The sequence below is a fragment of the Melospiza melodia genome, chromosome 3 (genome assembly GCF_035770615.1).
Source record: "Melospiza melodia melodia isolate bMelMel2 chromosome 3, bMelMel2.pri, whole genome shotgun sequence".
Classification (NCBI taxonomy): Eukaryota; Metazoa; Chordata; class Aves; order Passeriformes; family Passerellidae; genus Melospiza; species Melospiza melodia.
The window spans coordinates 65,756,158-65,769,437 of NC_086196.1; the positions used below are offsets into that span (position 1 = coordinate 65,756,158).

At 37.4% G+C, this 13,280-nt stretch overlaps 1 protein-coding gene across 7 annotated transcripts in view; it reads right to left on the bottom strand.

Moving 5' to 3' along the window:
• The window catches only part of PLEKHH2 (pleckstrin homology, MyTH4 and FERM domain containing H2), a 56,093-nt gene that overhangs the window by 13,326 nt on the left and 29,487 nt on the right, over positions 1 to 13,280 (bottom strand). For 6 of the 7 annotated variants that reach the window (XM_063152081.1, XM_063152085.1, XM_063152079.1 and 3 more), the window contains 11 exons: positions 11,454 to 11,590; positions 10,303 to 10,413; positions 9,953 to 10,039; positions 9,277 to 9,435; positions 8,934 to 9,014; positions 6,604 to 6,783; positions 5,728 to 5,836; positions 5,512 to 5,624; positions 3,202 to 3,381; positions 1,112 to 1,209; positions 469 to 646 (listed from right to left, as the gene is read on the bottom strand). In XM_063152081.1, coding sequence (XP_063008151.1) covers positions 469 to 646; positions 1,112 to 1,209; positions 3,202 to 3,381; positions 5,512 to 5,624; positions 5,728 to 5,836; positions 6,604 to 6,783; positions 8,934 to 9,014; positions 9,277 to 9,435; positions 9,953 to 10,039; positions 10,303 to 10,413; positions 11,454 to 11,590 — 1,433 coding nt within the window. The remainder of the gene's footprint in view (positions 1 to 468; positions 647 to 1,111; positions 1,210 to 3,201; positions 3,382 to 5,511; positions 5,625 to 5,727; positions 5,837 to 6,603; positions 6,784 to 8,933; positions 9,015 to 9,276; positions 9,436 to 9,952; positions 10,040 to 10,302; positions 10,414 to 11,453; positions 11,591 to 13,280) is intronic. The other variant, XM_063152086.1, reaches the window with a different exon arrangement.

Consider the following 13,280-nt stretch of genomic DNA (forward strand, 5'->3'; position numbering starts at 1 on the left):
CTTTGACTAATGACGTCCCCAGAGAGTTAAGAATGGAGCCATGTTTGTTCTGTAACAAATATGATTATCCTTCAGGACTGATAATGGGAGTTACAGCTGTGCTTCCAGGCCTTCACTGAGATATTTAACTTCCAAGATGTCTGATGAAAGGAAGTGGAATTTAATACCCTTTCCTTTTCCTCAGTCTAATTCATTCATCTGGTGGTCAGGTTAAATAAGAAACAGAGTTTTGGCAGTTCTCACTCTTACAAGGTTTTGCTTTTTTCTTTCTCTTCAAGGTTTTCCCCCAAACCTTTACTCTTAGTTGATCAAATCAGATCACAAGCACTTTGTGCCTGCCATTGCTGGCACTGGCACAGGAGGAACCTCGAGCCATGTTTACCTTCCTCTTTCTGATGAACTGCTTCGTGTATGTGCTGACAGCAGGGGGCTGGGACAGCTCAGATTTCGTGGCCTGCATGACGTTACCTGATATATGCCATTCATGAAGTGAACTGGAATACTGAAGGGCAGGGAATGGTGATAGGGATTTCTCAGGAGAGTGGAAAGGATTTCCATTCTGGAAGGTCTGGCCTCTCGGTCTCCGTTCTGCTGGGTACGTTCTACACAGCGCTGGCAATATATAGCGTATTTCCCAAATTCAGTCCTGTGGCAAAAAGAGAAATAAGGCAATTCCTGGGGACTGATTGAAAGGATAGTAAACTCTGAGTGGATATTTCTGGAGAGGCCAAATGGAAGGAGCATGCAGATTTCACTCTCTGAGATTTTCAATACATTTTTTGCACGTGGAATTAGAAAGAGAATTAGTCTACTGAGACCAGCAGAATTGTGCCAAAGATGAACATGGCTCAGGGTGTATTGTGTAACTGCCATATTTTGGTTTTCACAGTTTTGCAACATACAGTCAGAGTATGCACTGCAAAATATTTTTTTAAACTTATAACTTTCCCAAGTGATGCACAGAAGTAACATGTACTATATTTTAGTAGCAATTCTACTCAAATTCATTTTAAAATATACATCAAAAGATCTGATATATTACAGAAAAGATTGAAAACAAGGTAGTTCAAAAAGACCAGTTGACTAGCTGGGTAATAATATTCAGGCACACCTGGAATCTGCATTCTTCTTTAAGTGAAGTTTAAGAAGCCAAAGGAATGGATGCTGGGGCAGGAAGAGTCCAACGCAGAGGGCCAAGAGCTGCAAGCCCTGAACAAAAGGAATACATTCACTGTTTTAAACATCCTACAACATAAAACTCCCTGCTGTGCCTGCTGGCCAGCAGTGCAGCTTACTGCCAAGTTGAGACTGCTGAAATAGGAATGAAAAAACAAACAGAGAAAAAGCTGAGTAAATAAGCATATAACCTCATTGAAAGGCCCAATACTCTCTGTCTATTTACATGTGTACACCCAGTTTCTTTTGGGGCTGGAAATGGGAAAGCAGCTGAGTTTGTGCAAAAAGCAGTCAATACAAAGGAACAGAAATACTTAGGCTGCATGGCCAAGCATTATGATATGAGGAGAAGCCCGTGCAATTTTAATTCAGCTGTCCTGTTACACATATTATGAAGCAACACATGAGACATTTTGTCTCCTACCAAATTTACGGTAACTATTGAAAAAAACAGTAATTCAATATTTTGGTATATTGTTGTTGCTCAGTATGCATTAAGTTGGTTTCACTTAACACAGAGTACTCTCATTTACCCTGATATACATTTGCTAACATTGCAACTACTTTTCTCACAATCAGTATATCAATGCTTCACATTAAGATTTCAAAAATGGTGTTTCTCTGTCTTGATTTATCTGACTTGCCTGGTATTAAACAGAAAATTGTCAGCACTGGCACAGATACTCCCTTTCATTAAATATCTATACTTTGATGGAGAATAGCATTGGCTCTGTTGAAGGTAAACACTGCAACAGAAGCAAGGGTAGGAGACTACAGCAGGAATTTAGGACTTAAAAAACTTAGTGTAAGGCTGAAAACATTTTACTGCATGTATCAGCTCTTAAAAATCATTCCAGGGGTTAGGATAACAATTTATTTACCTTCACCAGAGGGAAGACCTTGCCAATGGTAAGAAGAATACCAAAGAAGAATTATAGTAAGTGTAAATTCCATCAGGCATACGTAACTTCAGTGTGTGCTAATTGATGTGAATGTACCATGTCTGTTATGAAAGCTTTGTGAATGTTTTATCAATGCACATATTGAATCATAGAATGGAAGGAACCTTAAAGATCATCTAGTTCCAACCCCCTGCACTGGGCAGGGTCACTTTCACTAGACCAGGTTGCTCCAAGCTCAATCCAACCAGGCCTTGAACACTTCCAGGGATGGGGCACCCATGGCTTCTCTGGGCAGCCTGTGCCGGTGCCTCTCTAAAATCAGCCATCTCCCAGGTACAGGCTGTTTCTAGCCAATAGGTATGGCTGCTGGGCATGGGCTGCTTTCTGTGGGAAGAGAAAAACATGTCTATTACAGGAGCCTTGATATGGTAGCTTCCTTTCTCATTTTCTGATCAATCTCCTGATTCTGTAGGCATTGCTCCATCATAAGCGTAACATTCCAGGTCTGTTAATTCTATGCAAGCTCCAAGTATTGGTGTTCCTTTCACTTCATTTTTTGTCTGGATAGCAGTGAATAGCTGACAGTGGACAAATGGAAAAATTTCAAGTATGTATTAATAATGTAGCATGCAGGGTGAATGCAGAACAGCATGGCACACAAGAGGGGACTTCTATCAGAAGCCCTGAGCCTTTTCTGATATTCCACTACACAACACCACAGCTTTACTTCACACTCATATTCTATTGAGTCATTTGCTATGTGGTTTAGCCCACCAGGCTTCCTGAGGTATTAATAAACTGTTTTATATCTTTCTTTTAGGAAAAAAGCAGTAAAAAAAAAAATTAGGTTTCTTACACTCTTACTTAACACTTGACTTGAAGACAGCCCATTTTATGTCCATCCTTTACAAACAGCATGGGCTAAGATGTATTTTACCACCAGATACACATACATTGTTGGAGAATAGCATCAGCTTTGTTTCAGGAAAACACAGCAGCAGTGAATTGGATCTTAACTCAGCAGATGCTGCAGAAAAGCAGAGCCTCTTTATCATCCTAAACACTCAGTGTAGTTCCTTCATTGCTGCTGAGATCACTACCATTAAAATAAATACTGGGTTACCTGTATTGGTCCTGCCTGGTTTTGTGGATGTCGACGCCTGGTCTGTTTAATAAGTTGGCAACAGATCTCATTTTGAAGTTCAGGATGTGTGAGGCAGATCTGCAAAGCACTTTGGGCCAAAGATACATGGTAATCAATGGCAGGAGAGTCAACTGCAGCATTTATAAACAACTGGCAGGTCTAGATATAAAATAATAAGCAAGTGAGTTTACATACAAGGGAGCTTCAGCAAATCTTAAGATGTTCTGTATGTCAAAAGTGTACTTTAATTGAAATCACAATTAGTAAGTTTACCAGTAGATTTGGAAAACACTGCTGGTTCTGCAAAATGGGGTGAAAAGGGGCCAGAATGGATGAAAATCTATACAGAGAGACTTGAGATAAAACACCTCCTACAACCCATGCTATTCACTCTGTATCTAACAGAGTGAACTGTAACAGGGGTTGGAACAATTGTGGTGGCAGGAAAATTTAAGGACATGCTGAACACAGCTCACCCCTCTACAGGACTTGGAAATTCAATGTCTACAGCTCTCAGTGCCAGACATTGTAAAATGCTTCTGTAAGTAGTGAGCACAACATGGCAGCAAATACACAGATAAAAAATCCACAACTCAGAGCCATTGATTTACATCTTGGCTTCCATGGTATTTTTACTGTAGGATAAGTATGACCTTGCTTATACCCAGTACTGTCTTAGGAAAGCCAGCATTTGTTGTGCTGTGTTAGAAGAAAGGATTTATATCACTTGTTGAATTTACTGTATACAATAGTTGAATTTTTAAGGGATATAAGCAAAAATAAAGGAACTGGATAGAAGCCAAATCTATTTCTAGTCTATTTTTATCATAAATGGGATAACTGAAACATGATGTGATCTGTTTCTAAATTCCCTACCTGACTTCTAAGCTGATTTATACAAGGTTTCAATGAAGGTCATACAAGTAATCTCTAGTTAATTTACTTTAGGCAAGTGTCTGTGATTTGAATTAGGTTAAAAAGTGATTTCCAAGTAGACCTAAATTTGTTTTTATCAAAGAAGTACATTTCCTTGTAAATTTTTGTGCTGCAGGATTGCAGAAAATAAGATGGATGTACTTCTTTGAAGTGTTTCAAACATCCCAGAGAAACAAGCTGGAAAGTCTGCCCAAAAGTGTCCATGATGAAACATCGAGTGCTTGTCTTGAATTCCTCTCTAGATCTGAACCATAACATCAAAATTCTCCAGACAGTGGATGCTTCAGGGAATTTGTTCTTTAGACTTGTCTAAGTTTTGTGGAGAAAGTTCATTTACCCAACCTCCATGCTTCCAACTTGTAATTTATTTCACAACATACAGACAAAGGAACAGCAAAATTTTATTTTTTCTCTGAATTAGCTTTTATAGCCTGGAAGAGATTAATGGCATTGCAGCATACCCCCTCTCATAGGCATCAACTACCTACCTGGCCTCCAGCTGGCAGAGCTGTAAGGCACACAGAATTTCTCAAGAACTGTGGCTCAGTGGTTATGAACCTGTATGTGTCTCCTAATCATAAAGCATTTTTACTACACTGGGACACATATATATGTATGGGTATTTTTAACGATCTGTGAGAATCTTTCAAAGTGAACTCAACTCTTGTGAAATACTTTTAATATTTTTTCTATGGAATATTTTCTCTATTTATATTACTGAATAATTGGTCTTTTAAGAATAGCTACTTCATATGAAAATATTTTTTTAAATTAAAAAGAGCAGTACAATCCCTGCTTTCTATGTCAGTTTTAAATAATCCATGACTTGCGGAAACTTAAAATTTACTTTCTTTTCGTTCTGATTTTTAAAATATCTCCCAGATGATTTAGATGTATCTACAACAAAAATTTTTCCTATTATTTTTTCCTCTGAATCTACCTGAAAAAATAGTATTTCAGATACAGTTTTCTGAATGCAGAGATCTGTGCATGCTGTTATATTCTTTGGAGCTATGAACTTCAAGGTAAAATTATTATCACTCATGATAGTCATGGATTTCTCTACTAACTTGCACTTTATCAATAACTTATCAAATAAGTAGGAACACCAAAAGCTGAAGCCTAAACTGCTCCCTCACAACTGAAGGTTATCTTTACATTGGAAGTGATAGTCTTTGGTGAGGGAAAATGGGCACATTTTGTTGTTGTCCATTAGTTACCTCCACTAAAGATAAAAATAAACATATCTTTTTTCTTATTTTTTGAATATATCTAGTAAGCCAACTAACAGCCATTCTTTAGCAAAGAGTTAAAATAGTCAGTTAATAAAAAAGGCATCTGCTATGGTTTTACCTTAAATAATTTAATTGCTTCAGTTTGCAAGGCTTCTGATGGCAGTGTTGTAAGAGGGGAAGTAATTCCTTCTTTGCTATGGCAAAGGGTAGGATGTCTCCAGATTTGAGAAGCTAAACAGATAAAATATATACATTTTGCAATTAATTCAGTTCATAAGTACATTTACTAAATAAGCACTGGAAGATCAGTATGTTGAAATGAAAATAAACTTACTGGCATCACCTTCCACATTTAGTAATTTGCAAAGAAGTTGTTCAAACTCAGATCCAACATTGACACTGGTACTTCCAGCTGCAACTGTCAGATGATAAAGCCATGTGTCCTAGAGCAGAAAAACATAGCAGCTCACTCGTTCTGTGCTGGAAGGAGCTGCTTCAGCAGGATTCTGCTCTCAGCTTAAAACCCTACCATGCACTCCTTTTGAAGCCCAAAGAAGTTTGCCTTTGGTTAAATAAACACACTTTCATGGTCTCTATGTTACAAATGTTAAGCAAGGAAGATTGGACAGAGCTCTCCAAAAGTTTTTACCCTCAGAAATCATGTCTAATTATCAGGGCATTCTTCCTTTCCTCTTCCAAATACTTAAGTCATTTTTTATCACTGCCACATCCTGCTAACCTGGGGATAAGTCCAGAAAGCAAAATGAGGTCTACAAGATTTCTTGGGAACAATGAAGCACCAATAATAAAAATGGTTTTTACCCCACCTCTTATTGCTCATTTACTACAGTAGGGCAAGTCTGAGCAATGTCAGTCCTGTCAGTGAAAATGGATACAGTACCCTGTAACCTCTCAGCTACAGCCCTGTCTGCAAGTTACTGTATGTGAACAAAATTCTCATTACAGCATATAAGATATTCTGCACCATCTACTTATGTAGGCAAGCCTGCATATTTTTGTCTATTTTAACAAGGATTACCTACACTACCATTGATTTGCAGACAAACTCTGATCAATGTTAATAAAGGAAATACTATGAAAATACAAGCCAGGTGATTTGTAGTCCTTGTCCTCCTCTAGAAATATTCCTATCACAGCACCATACTCATAGATGTGTTACTGAAACTCAATAAAAACATCCATTTTTTACCTTCTCATGTTTGGATCCTATGAGAAGATAAGTGGGTCCTTGGTCTTTGGGGTGGATAACAACAGTGTAATGGGTTGATAATAAACTGCGACCACTGGCTTCATAATCTTCATCAGAATCACAGGATCTATCAACTTCTTCAACCTTTGCCTCAAAAAGCTTGATTTGACCAAGAGGAAACTAAAAGTAAAGGGTAATGTTTGTTTCAGTGCACACTGACTTTGTATTATATATTTTTATATTTGCTATTATACAGAATTTTTTCTTATTCTGCAAATAGAAATTAAAATGTGAACTACCATCTGTACCCATTTGTATTTACTTATTTTCAGTCCTGCCAAGGAATTTCAGATAAGCCAGATCTTGCAGAGAAATGAGACTCAAAATGAGACTGGTATGTGCCAAAGTCTGAAAATGAGATTTTCAAAAATTCTTTTCCAGATCTGCCTCCATATATAGCTTATGCAATAAATGTATGTTAGGGTGAGAGAAGTCATTCTTCGGAGTTCCCAAACCTGGTTCCAAGCAAAAATTTCCTGTGTCAAGCCTAGAACTTTAATTATGATCTTGTTATTTTAGAGGACAGGAATGTATTGTTGATGTATCTGGTTTGTTCATACTCTAAATTCAAAAGTTAGTTTTTTGTGTGATAGACCTTCTAGTTGGTTTCTTTCTCCAGTCTGAGAGATCACAGAGCTTCAGTGTTGAGCTGTTTATGTAGTTAGCACCATTTAGCAGAAAATATTTTATCTAAAAAAGCCATTCAAGAGGAAATTTTCACAGAAATATTTCTTTCTTAGCCCTTATCAACAGGAAGCCTCAACAAACATAAATACAGGATGAAATCTCTTCACAACTGGGTGACAGGACTGAGAGAGGCTGACTGGCTGCTCTACACAAAACTCCCTCCTCTCACAGTGCCACTGGTAAGGATTAAAAAATGATGTGGTGATTTGTATTTTCTGTAGTGCTTCTGAAGCATTCAACTTTTTGAGTAAGATAAGATTCTGAGAATCAAAAGATGTTGTTTCACATCTAAGTAGCCAAGATTGATTTATTCACCAAATTTTACTTAAACACAATTGGCTGGCTTTTAGTTTGAATTCCATTTTGAAAGGAGGTCAATTAAATGGACTCCATTATTGTATTAACCACTGCAGATAGTGTAATTTATTTCTGCACAGCCACAGTCAGCTACAGAAAACATGATTTTAATTAGCATATTGTTGAACATTAGAAATAAAGTAGCTTTGGAAAACTTTTCATACATATTCTGCTTACAAAAGCTGAATTCTCATTCTGTTCCAAGTTAGCAAACTCGTTTCAATTTTACTTTAAAAGGGCAGCTAAACTTCTTCCAGATGTGAGGGAATTATTCACAAGAATCCAGCAAAATTCTTCACTAAAGAGCATGCTAAAATGCCAAAATATTCAGTGGTAAAAATGTATAAATTCAGATATGTTAAACATTGAGATTTTTCCTTAGGAGAAATTGTAAAGTTAATTTTAATGTCTCTGTAGGATGAGCTTGAGATTATACTCAAGCCAGTTGATTCCAAAACCCTGTTTTACATTGTTTTAAAGAGCAAAAATTTGATGGATGGTTACTGCTATCTTATTAATACAGTTCTAGAAATGGGGTTTTGTTGAGGTTTAAATGGCTATAAAAGGAAAGGATGACAAAGGATATAACTGGCTCTATGCAAAAGCCATGAATTACTGACTCCAGTGTCATTGTCTTCTTAAAACAGAAGTACAAATATGAGAATTTCTACCGATTTTTTTTATAATGGCTCAGTGGACTGTTCAAAATCCTGTTTCCGACCTGCCTCCATAAAAAGATGTTTCTTGTGACAAAATACAATGCCTTGGGAGCAAAGGGACGAGTGAAAGTCATGTCTAGGAAGTGTCCTAGCTCTTGCAGCACTGTGTACATACAGTGACATACCAAACAAAAGGATTTGGAAGTCAACTGAGGGACAGAAAGAACATTTAAATTCTTGAAACTCTCAGTCACTGCCCACTGCAAGGCATATAAGAAAGAGTTTGCTTCCAGAACTACATGACAGCTGGGCCTTTTTTGATGCCTGTCAGAAAGGGACACCTGAACTCCAGGCAAACCAGTGCCCCCTTCATCTAGGGATAACATACATAACATGGATCACATCCTGTAGAAAGAGACCAATGGATGTGGTCTGCATTGCTGGTTATTAGGCAGAATCTTCCAGGCTGACAATCTGTGTATAATACCAAGGCCAACTGTACCTTAATAAAGATGTAGGTTTCTGTTTAAAGTCTACATTCTCTGAATAAACAAGAAAGGGACCTACCTTGTCTTCTTGATTACGGAAATAATACAAAGTTTTTCCAACTAAGGTACACCAAACCCTTTTGGAATATCCATGTTTCACCTGTAATTACAGAACATCAGTAATAATCATGACAGAGAAATACCGACTATTTTCACCATCTCTGAACTCTGATGATATTGGGAATGCATGTCTTGGTTCAAATTCCTATCCACATCACTGGACATAAAATTAAAATTGTGACTCTATTAAGGGCAAAAGAATCAGAGCATTAGATGACATGCTCATTTAAAGCCCAGTAAGGCCACTGTTGGCCTAAACAGTGTTGGAAAAAAGCAGACTGGGGCAAGAAGTGTTTTCCTACCTTTGTAAGTAATCCTTTCATGGTTGGCTTGATTTCAGACTGTACAAAGAGTGGGCTGGCAGCCTGTATTTTGAGAACATTCTGCAGTACTTTGATCCATTCCTCTAAGATGTTGGGGGAATCTGCAGTCAGGTAGTATGTTCGTTTCTCTGTGGTCAGCTGTGTAGTAACAAGGAGTCTTGAGCTTCAAGAATTGACATATTTGACCCCACAGTGTGGGATATGTAACATACACATTTGTAACAATGTAGCTCCACAACTTCAGGGAGTTTATCTTCCCCAAAGTACTTTTCAGTAATGAAACGTTCCATGACAAGACAGAGCAGAGAATCTCAATCTAAATATTTATCTAGGAAGTTCCAGGATGGCAAGTTGAAAAAACCCAGTTCTCCTTTCACACAAATGAATTCTCTCTACCTCAATGGCTAACTCCGAGACTGCTCTCTTTATTTCTATCCCATATGTGATGATCTAACCTTTGTGGCAATACAAAAAAGACCCCAGGTAGGCCTTTTTATATTTTCTGTCACTGAAACAATTCTTTGGTTTCAAATGAAAAGCACATTATTCAATTCCAAGTCCACTCGGACTTCCAGTGCAACAGGGACTGGAACAAGGGGCTGGCTTTGGGGATGGAGGGAATGCTGAAACAGCAACAGAGGAGAAAAGCAGGCACCTGAATTGTTTGTTTTCCATCACCTCTTTCAATGTGGCTGGATGCATTTAGCTCAATTTGACCTTGAGGCTTTCGAATAACATCACTCTGGTATGGAAAGAATGGAAAAAGAGTATTTTAAATCTACCAACAAACAGCAATAAATTAATACAAGACTAATTTAAACATTAATCTTGAAAAATACTTTCTAGTTAGACATTGTGTACCTTGTACACCTCTTGAGGAAGTGAGTACTAAATCACTCTGTAACAGCTCAGAAACCAGAAGTGCATGCAATTTTTCCTTCTAGCAGCCTTAGATTATCAGTAAACAATCTAATACATAACAACAGGTAAGTTACATGTACTTACTGGAGATTTGTAATACAGCAATTCACCTCCTTTAAGCACAAACCACCGTCGTTTCCAGGTCTTTACTTTGCCACCCATTTTTAACAGATATCCAGATTTTTCCAAAGGTTCCTGGTTGTTTAGAAGTTAGATAAAAAGTGCTTAGATACACATATATACCTCTGCCCCTCAGAAATAGGTATAAATATACACAAAGAGATACATTAATGACTTAAAAGCATGCTAAATAATAATTATGGTATTTGATGAAACTTTTAATCCAAGGACAATGTTTTTAGAGGCATTGATTAGGACAAATGTCATGCACATGGGTTAACTAATGGATATCCCTACTTACTGTTATAGTACATGAAGGAGAGTAAGTGCCCCCAACTACAAAAATAATGAAGAATATGATGATTTCTGATTTTACTTTCCAGTTGTTTATATTAAACAAGAAGCAAGATTAATAAAATATAAATGTATTCTGTTTTTCCCAAGTCCAGGTCCTAACCTGAAAACCAGATATAAAGCACTGTAATTCAGAGCTCCTCACAGACAAACCTCTAGTGTGTACCTCTGCAGAACAGAGTTCACAGTTTTGCTCTGTGAAGAGCCTAAAACAATCTTCATCAGCAGGTTGTCAATCCACTTGTATGTTAAGACACTAACTACTAACATGAGCCATTAGAAGCTCCTGGAGGCTGCAAAATACCTCATAGTGGTTTGGTTTGGCCTGTCTTCACATGTTACTCTACCTAGGATTTCTCTGATATTTTCCCTGTATGAGGAAAGGATAGAAACTTATTACTGCACATAGATTTCTACTGATGACTTCAGCTCCCCTTCTATTCACCTAACTATTCAAATAATAATTTTAAACTGTTTTGAGTATTTCATATGCAATCTGATAGCAGACCTGGTTACAAGAAAGGAAATTTCAAGTAATTTGAATTGAATTCTGGAGTTGTCGACCTATTTTTCCTTCATTATATAGGAAAGCTTAGAATTATCTTCCACTTTCCTTCACTAATTACAGTCTTACTTGGCTAACACTGTTGGTATATTTTGCTGTGAGTCAGCAAGACTGAATGAAAAGGTTTGGTAGCAGTCTTTGGACATAAATATACACACAGTAGCTCAGGTACACTTCACAGAACTTCAGTACTCACATTTTTTCCATTATCACTAGATGAGGAAGAGGTCTTAGGAAGTTTCTGCTCTGGCTCTGAATAGTCTGTATCTACTGAATATGCATCTGGAGGAATAGCATAGTCACTTTCTGAGGTCACAGAAGACAGAGATGCACCTGTGGTAAAAGAAAGAAGAGTTCTTTATATATACATTTTTATTACTTTAGAAACAACTGAGATCAGAACAGCCATGCAGAAGAAACATCTTAATAGAATCTGCAGGCAAACATAAGTATCAACATAAATCCATCAGGAACCAAGAATTTTATAGAATATCAGCACACTGAACTATTAGCTAATTCTCATTTTATTCATAATTAAGCAGTTAAAGTCCCTTATAAATGGAACAACAAAAAAATGTCTTCTGTATATTATCACCTTCTGCTACATTACCACAGCTTCTTTAAGGAGGGAGTTAGTGCCATGAATCATACTCATTGTCTAGGAAAAAACCCCAGGATCTTTAATTAAACTTAGCAACCTTCCCCCTGTACTTTCTGACTCACTATAGCATCTGGATTTCTCAGGCAACTGCCCATGTACTAAGAGGTCATACTCAACATCTGCTTTGTGTTGAAGCTTTAGGTGACTGTTTTGCAATCAGCATGGATTTGTATACCAGGGTTTTCTAAAAGTTTGATTTTCATATTTCAGGGGGATTTTAGAGTTTATTAGCTTTAATCCTGAAAAAATGTACCCTGCTTTCAATTCTAGTGGATCAGTAATAAAAATTCAAACTGCTCCCTCATTCATTACAGAAATATTTTCATGCATGTGAACATCTTCTTTTGTAAGGACTAGTGTTCCACTCTGCAAGGTTATACTCTAAAACTGAAATGAAAAGCCTTTTTTCCTTTGTTTCAATAATTTCCCAACTCATTTGCCAATTTTCTTCTTAAAAAAGGCTTTTCTCATTTATTGCTTGAGTAAGCCACCAAGACTTTGAGAGTGGGCTCTTCTCACGATGGATCTTTCGTAACAAATTGCAGCGAGCCAATTGTACTTTTGGTGAAATGTGTGACTGCCTAGATTTTTAAAGAATATGATCTCAATGAAAACATGTACATATGTGTTTTGGTTAAGAAAGGTTTCCACACACGAAGCAATGCATGAACAAAAGGAATGGTTCCATTTTACAGACACAAAGTGCAGGTGAAACCAGCTTTTAAATTACCCAATTTAGCTTTCCTGTTGTGTTAAGTACATAACATGAGATATGTCTACAGCCAAGGCACTGGTTTCTGCTCAGCAGGATGGAGCTGCTGGGAAGCAGGATCTATGGGTCCTTTTCACACTAGTGTGGCAAAACTACATCACTGGAAAAGGACTGGACTCCAACTGTGGCTGCCACTGGAAACACTGAGTGGGACCAGTGGCTCTGCCCCTCTGCTGCAGGGTCACTGAATGGAGCTCCTGGTAACTGGGATTTTTGCATGTATAACTGAGACTGCCAAATAATGTTATTTAGCTTTCTAAAGCAACATATAATGAGGAATCTTAACACTTGGCCACACTGGGATGTTGGACTCCCTTAGTTTACACAGTGAAGAAATACTCACAGAGATGTAACACTGATAACATCACCTAATGAGGAAGGACTGTATCTTTCAATATTATGAAGCATATTATTTCCATTTTGCAGATGGAAAACACAGTCACCTAGAACTGTGAGATTTGTCTTCCACAGAACACAGAACATTACCAGATTTAAGTGTTCTAACTAAATCTTTGCACAGGACCTTAAGACAATCACTGTGAAAATGAAAGAAGTCTTCTATTGCATGAGGTGACAGAACCAAATAATTT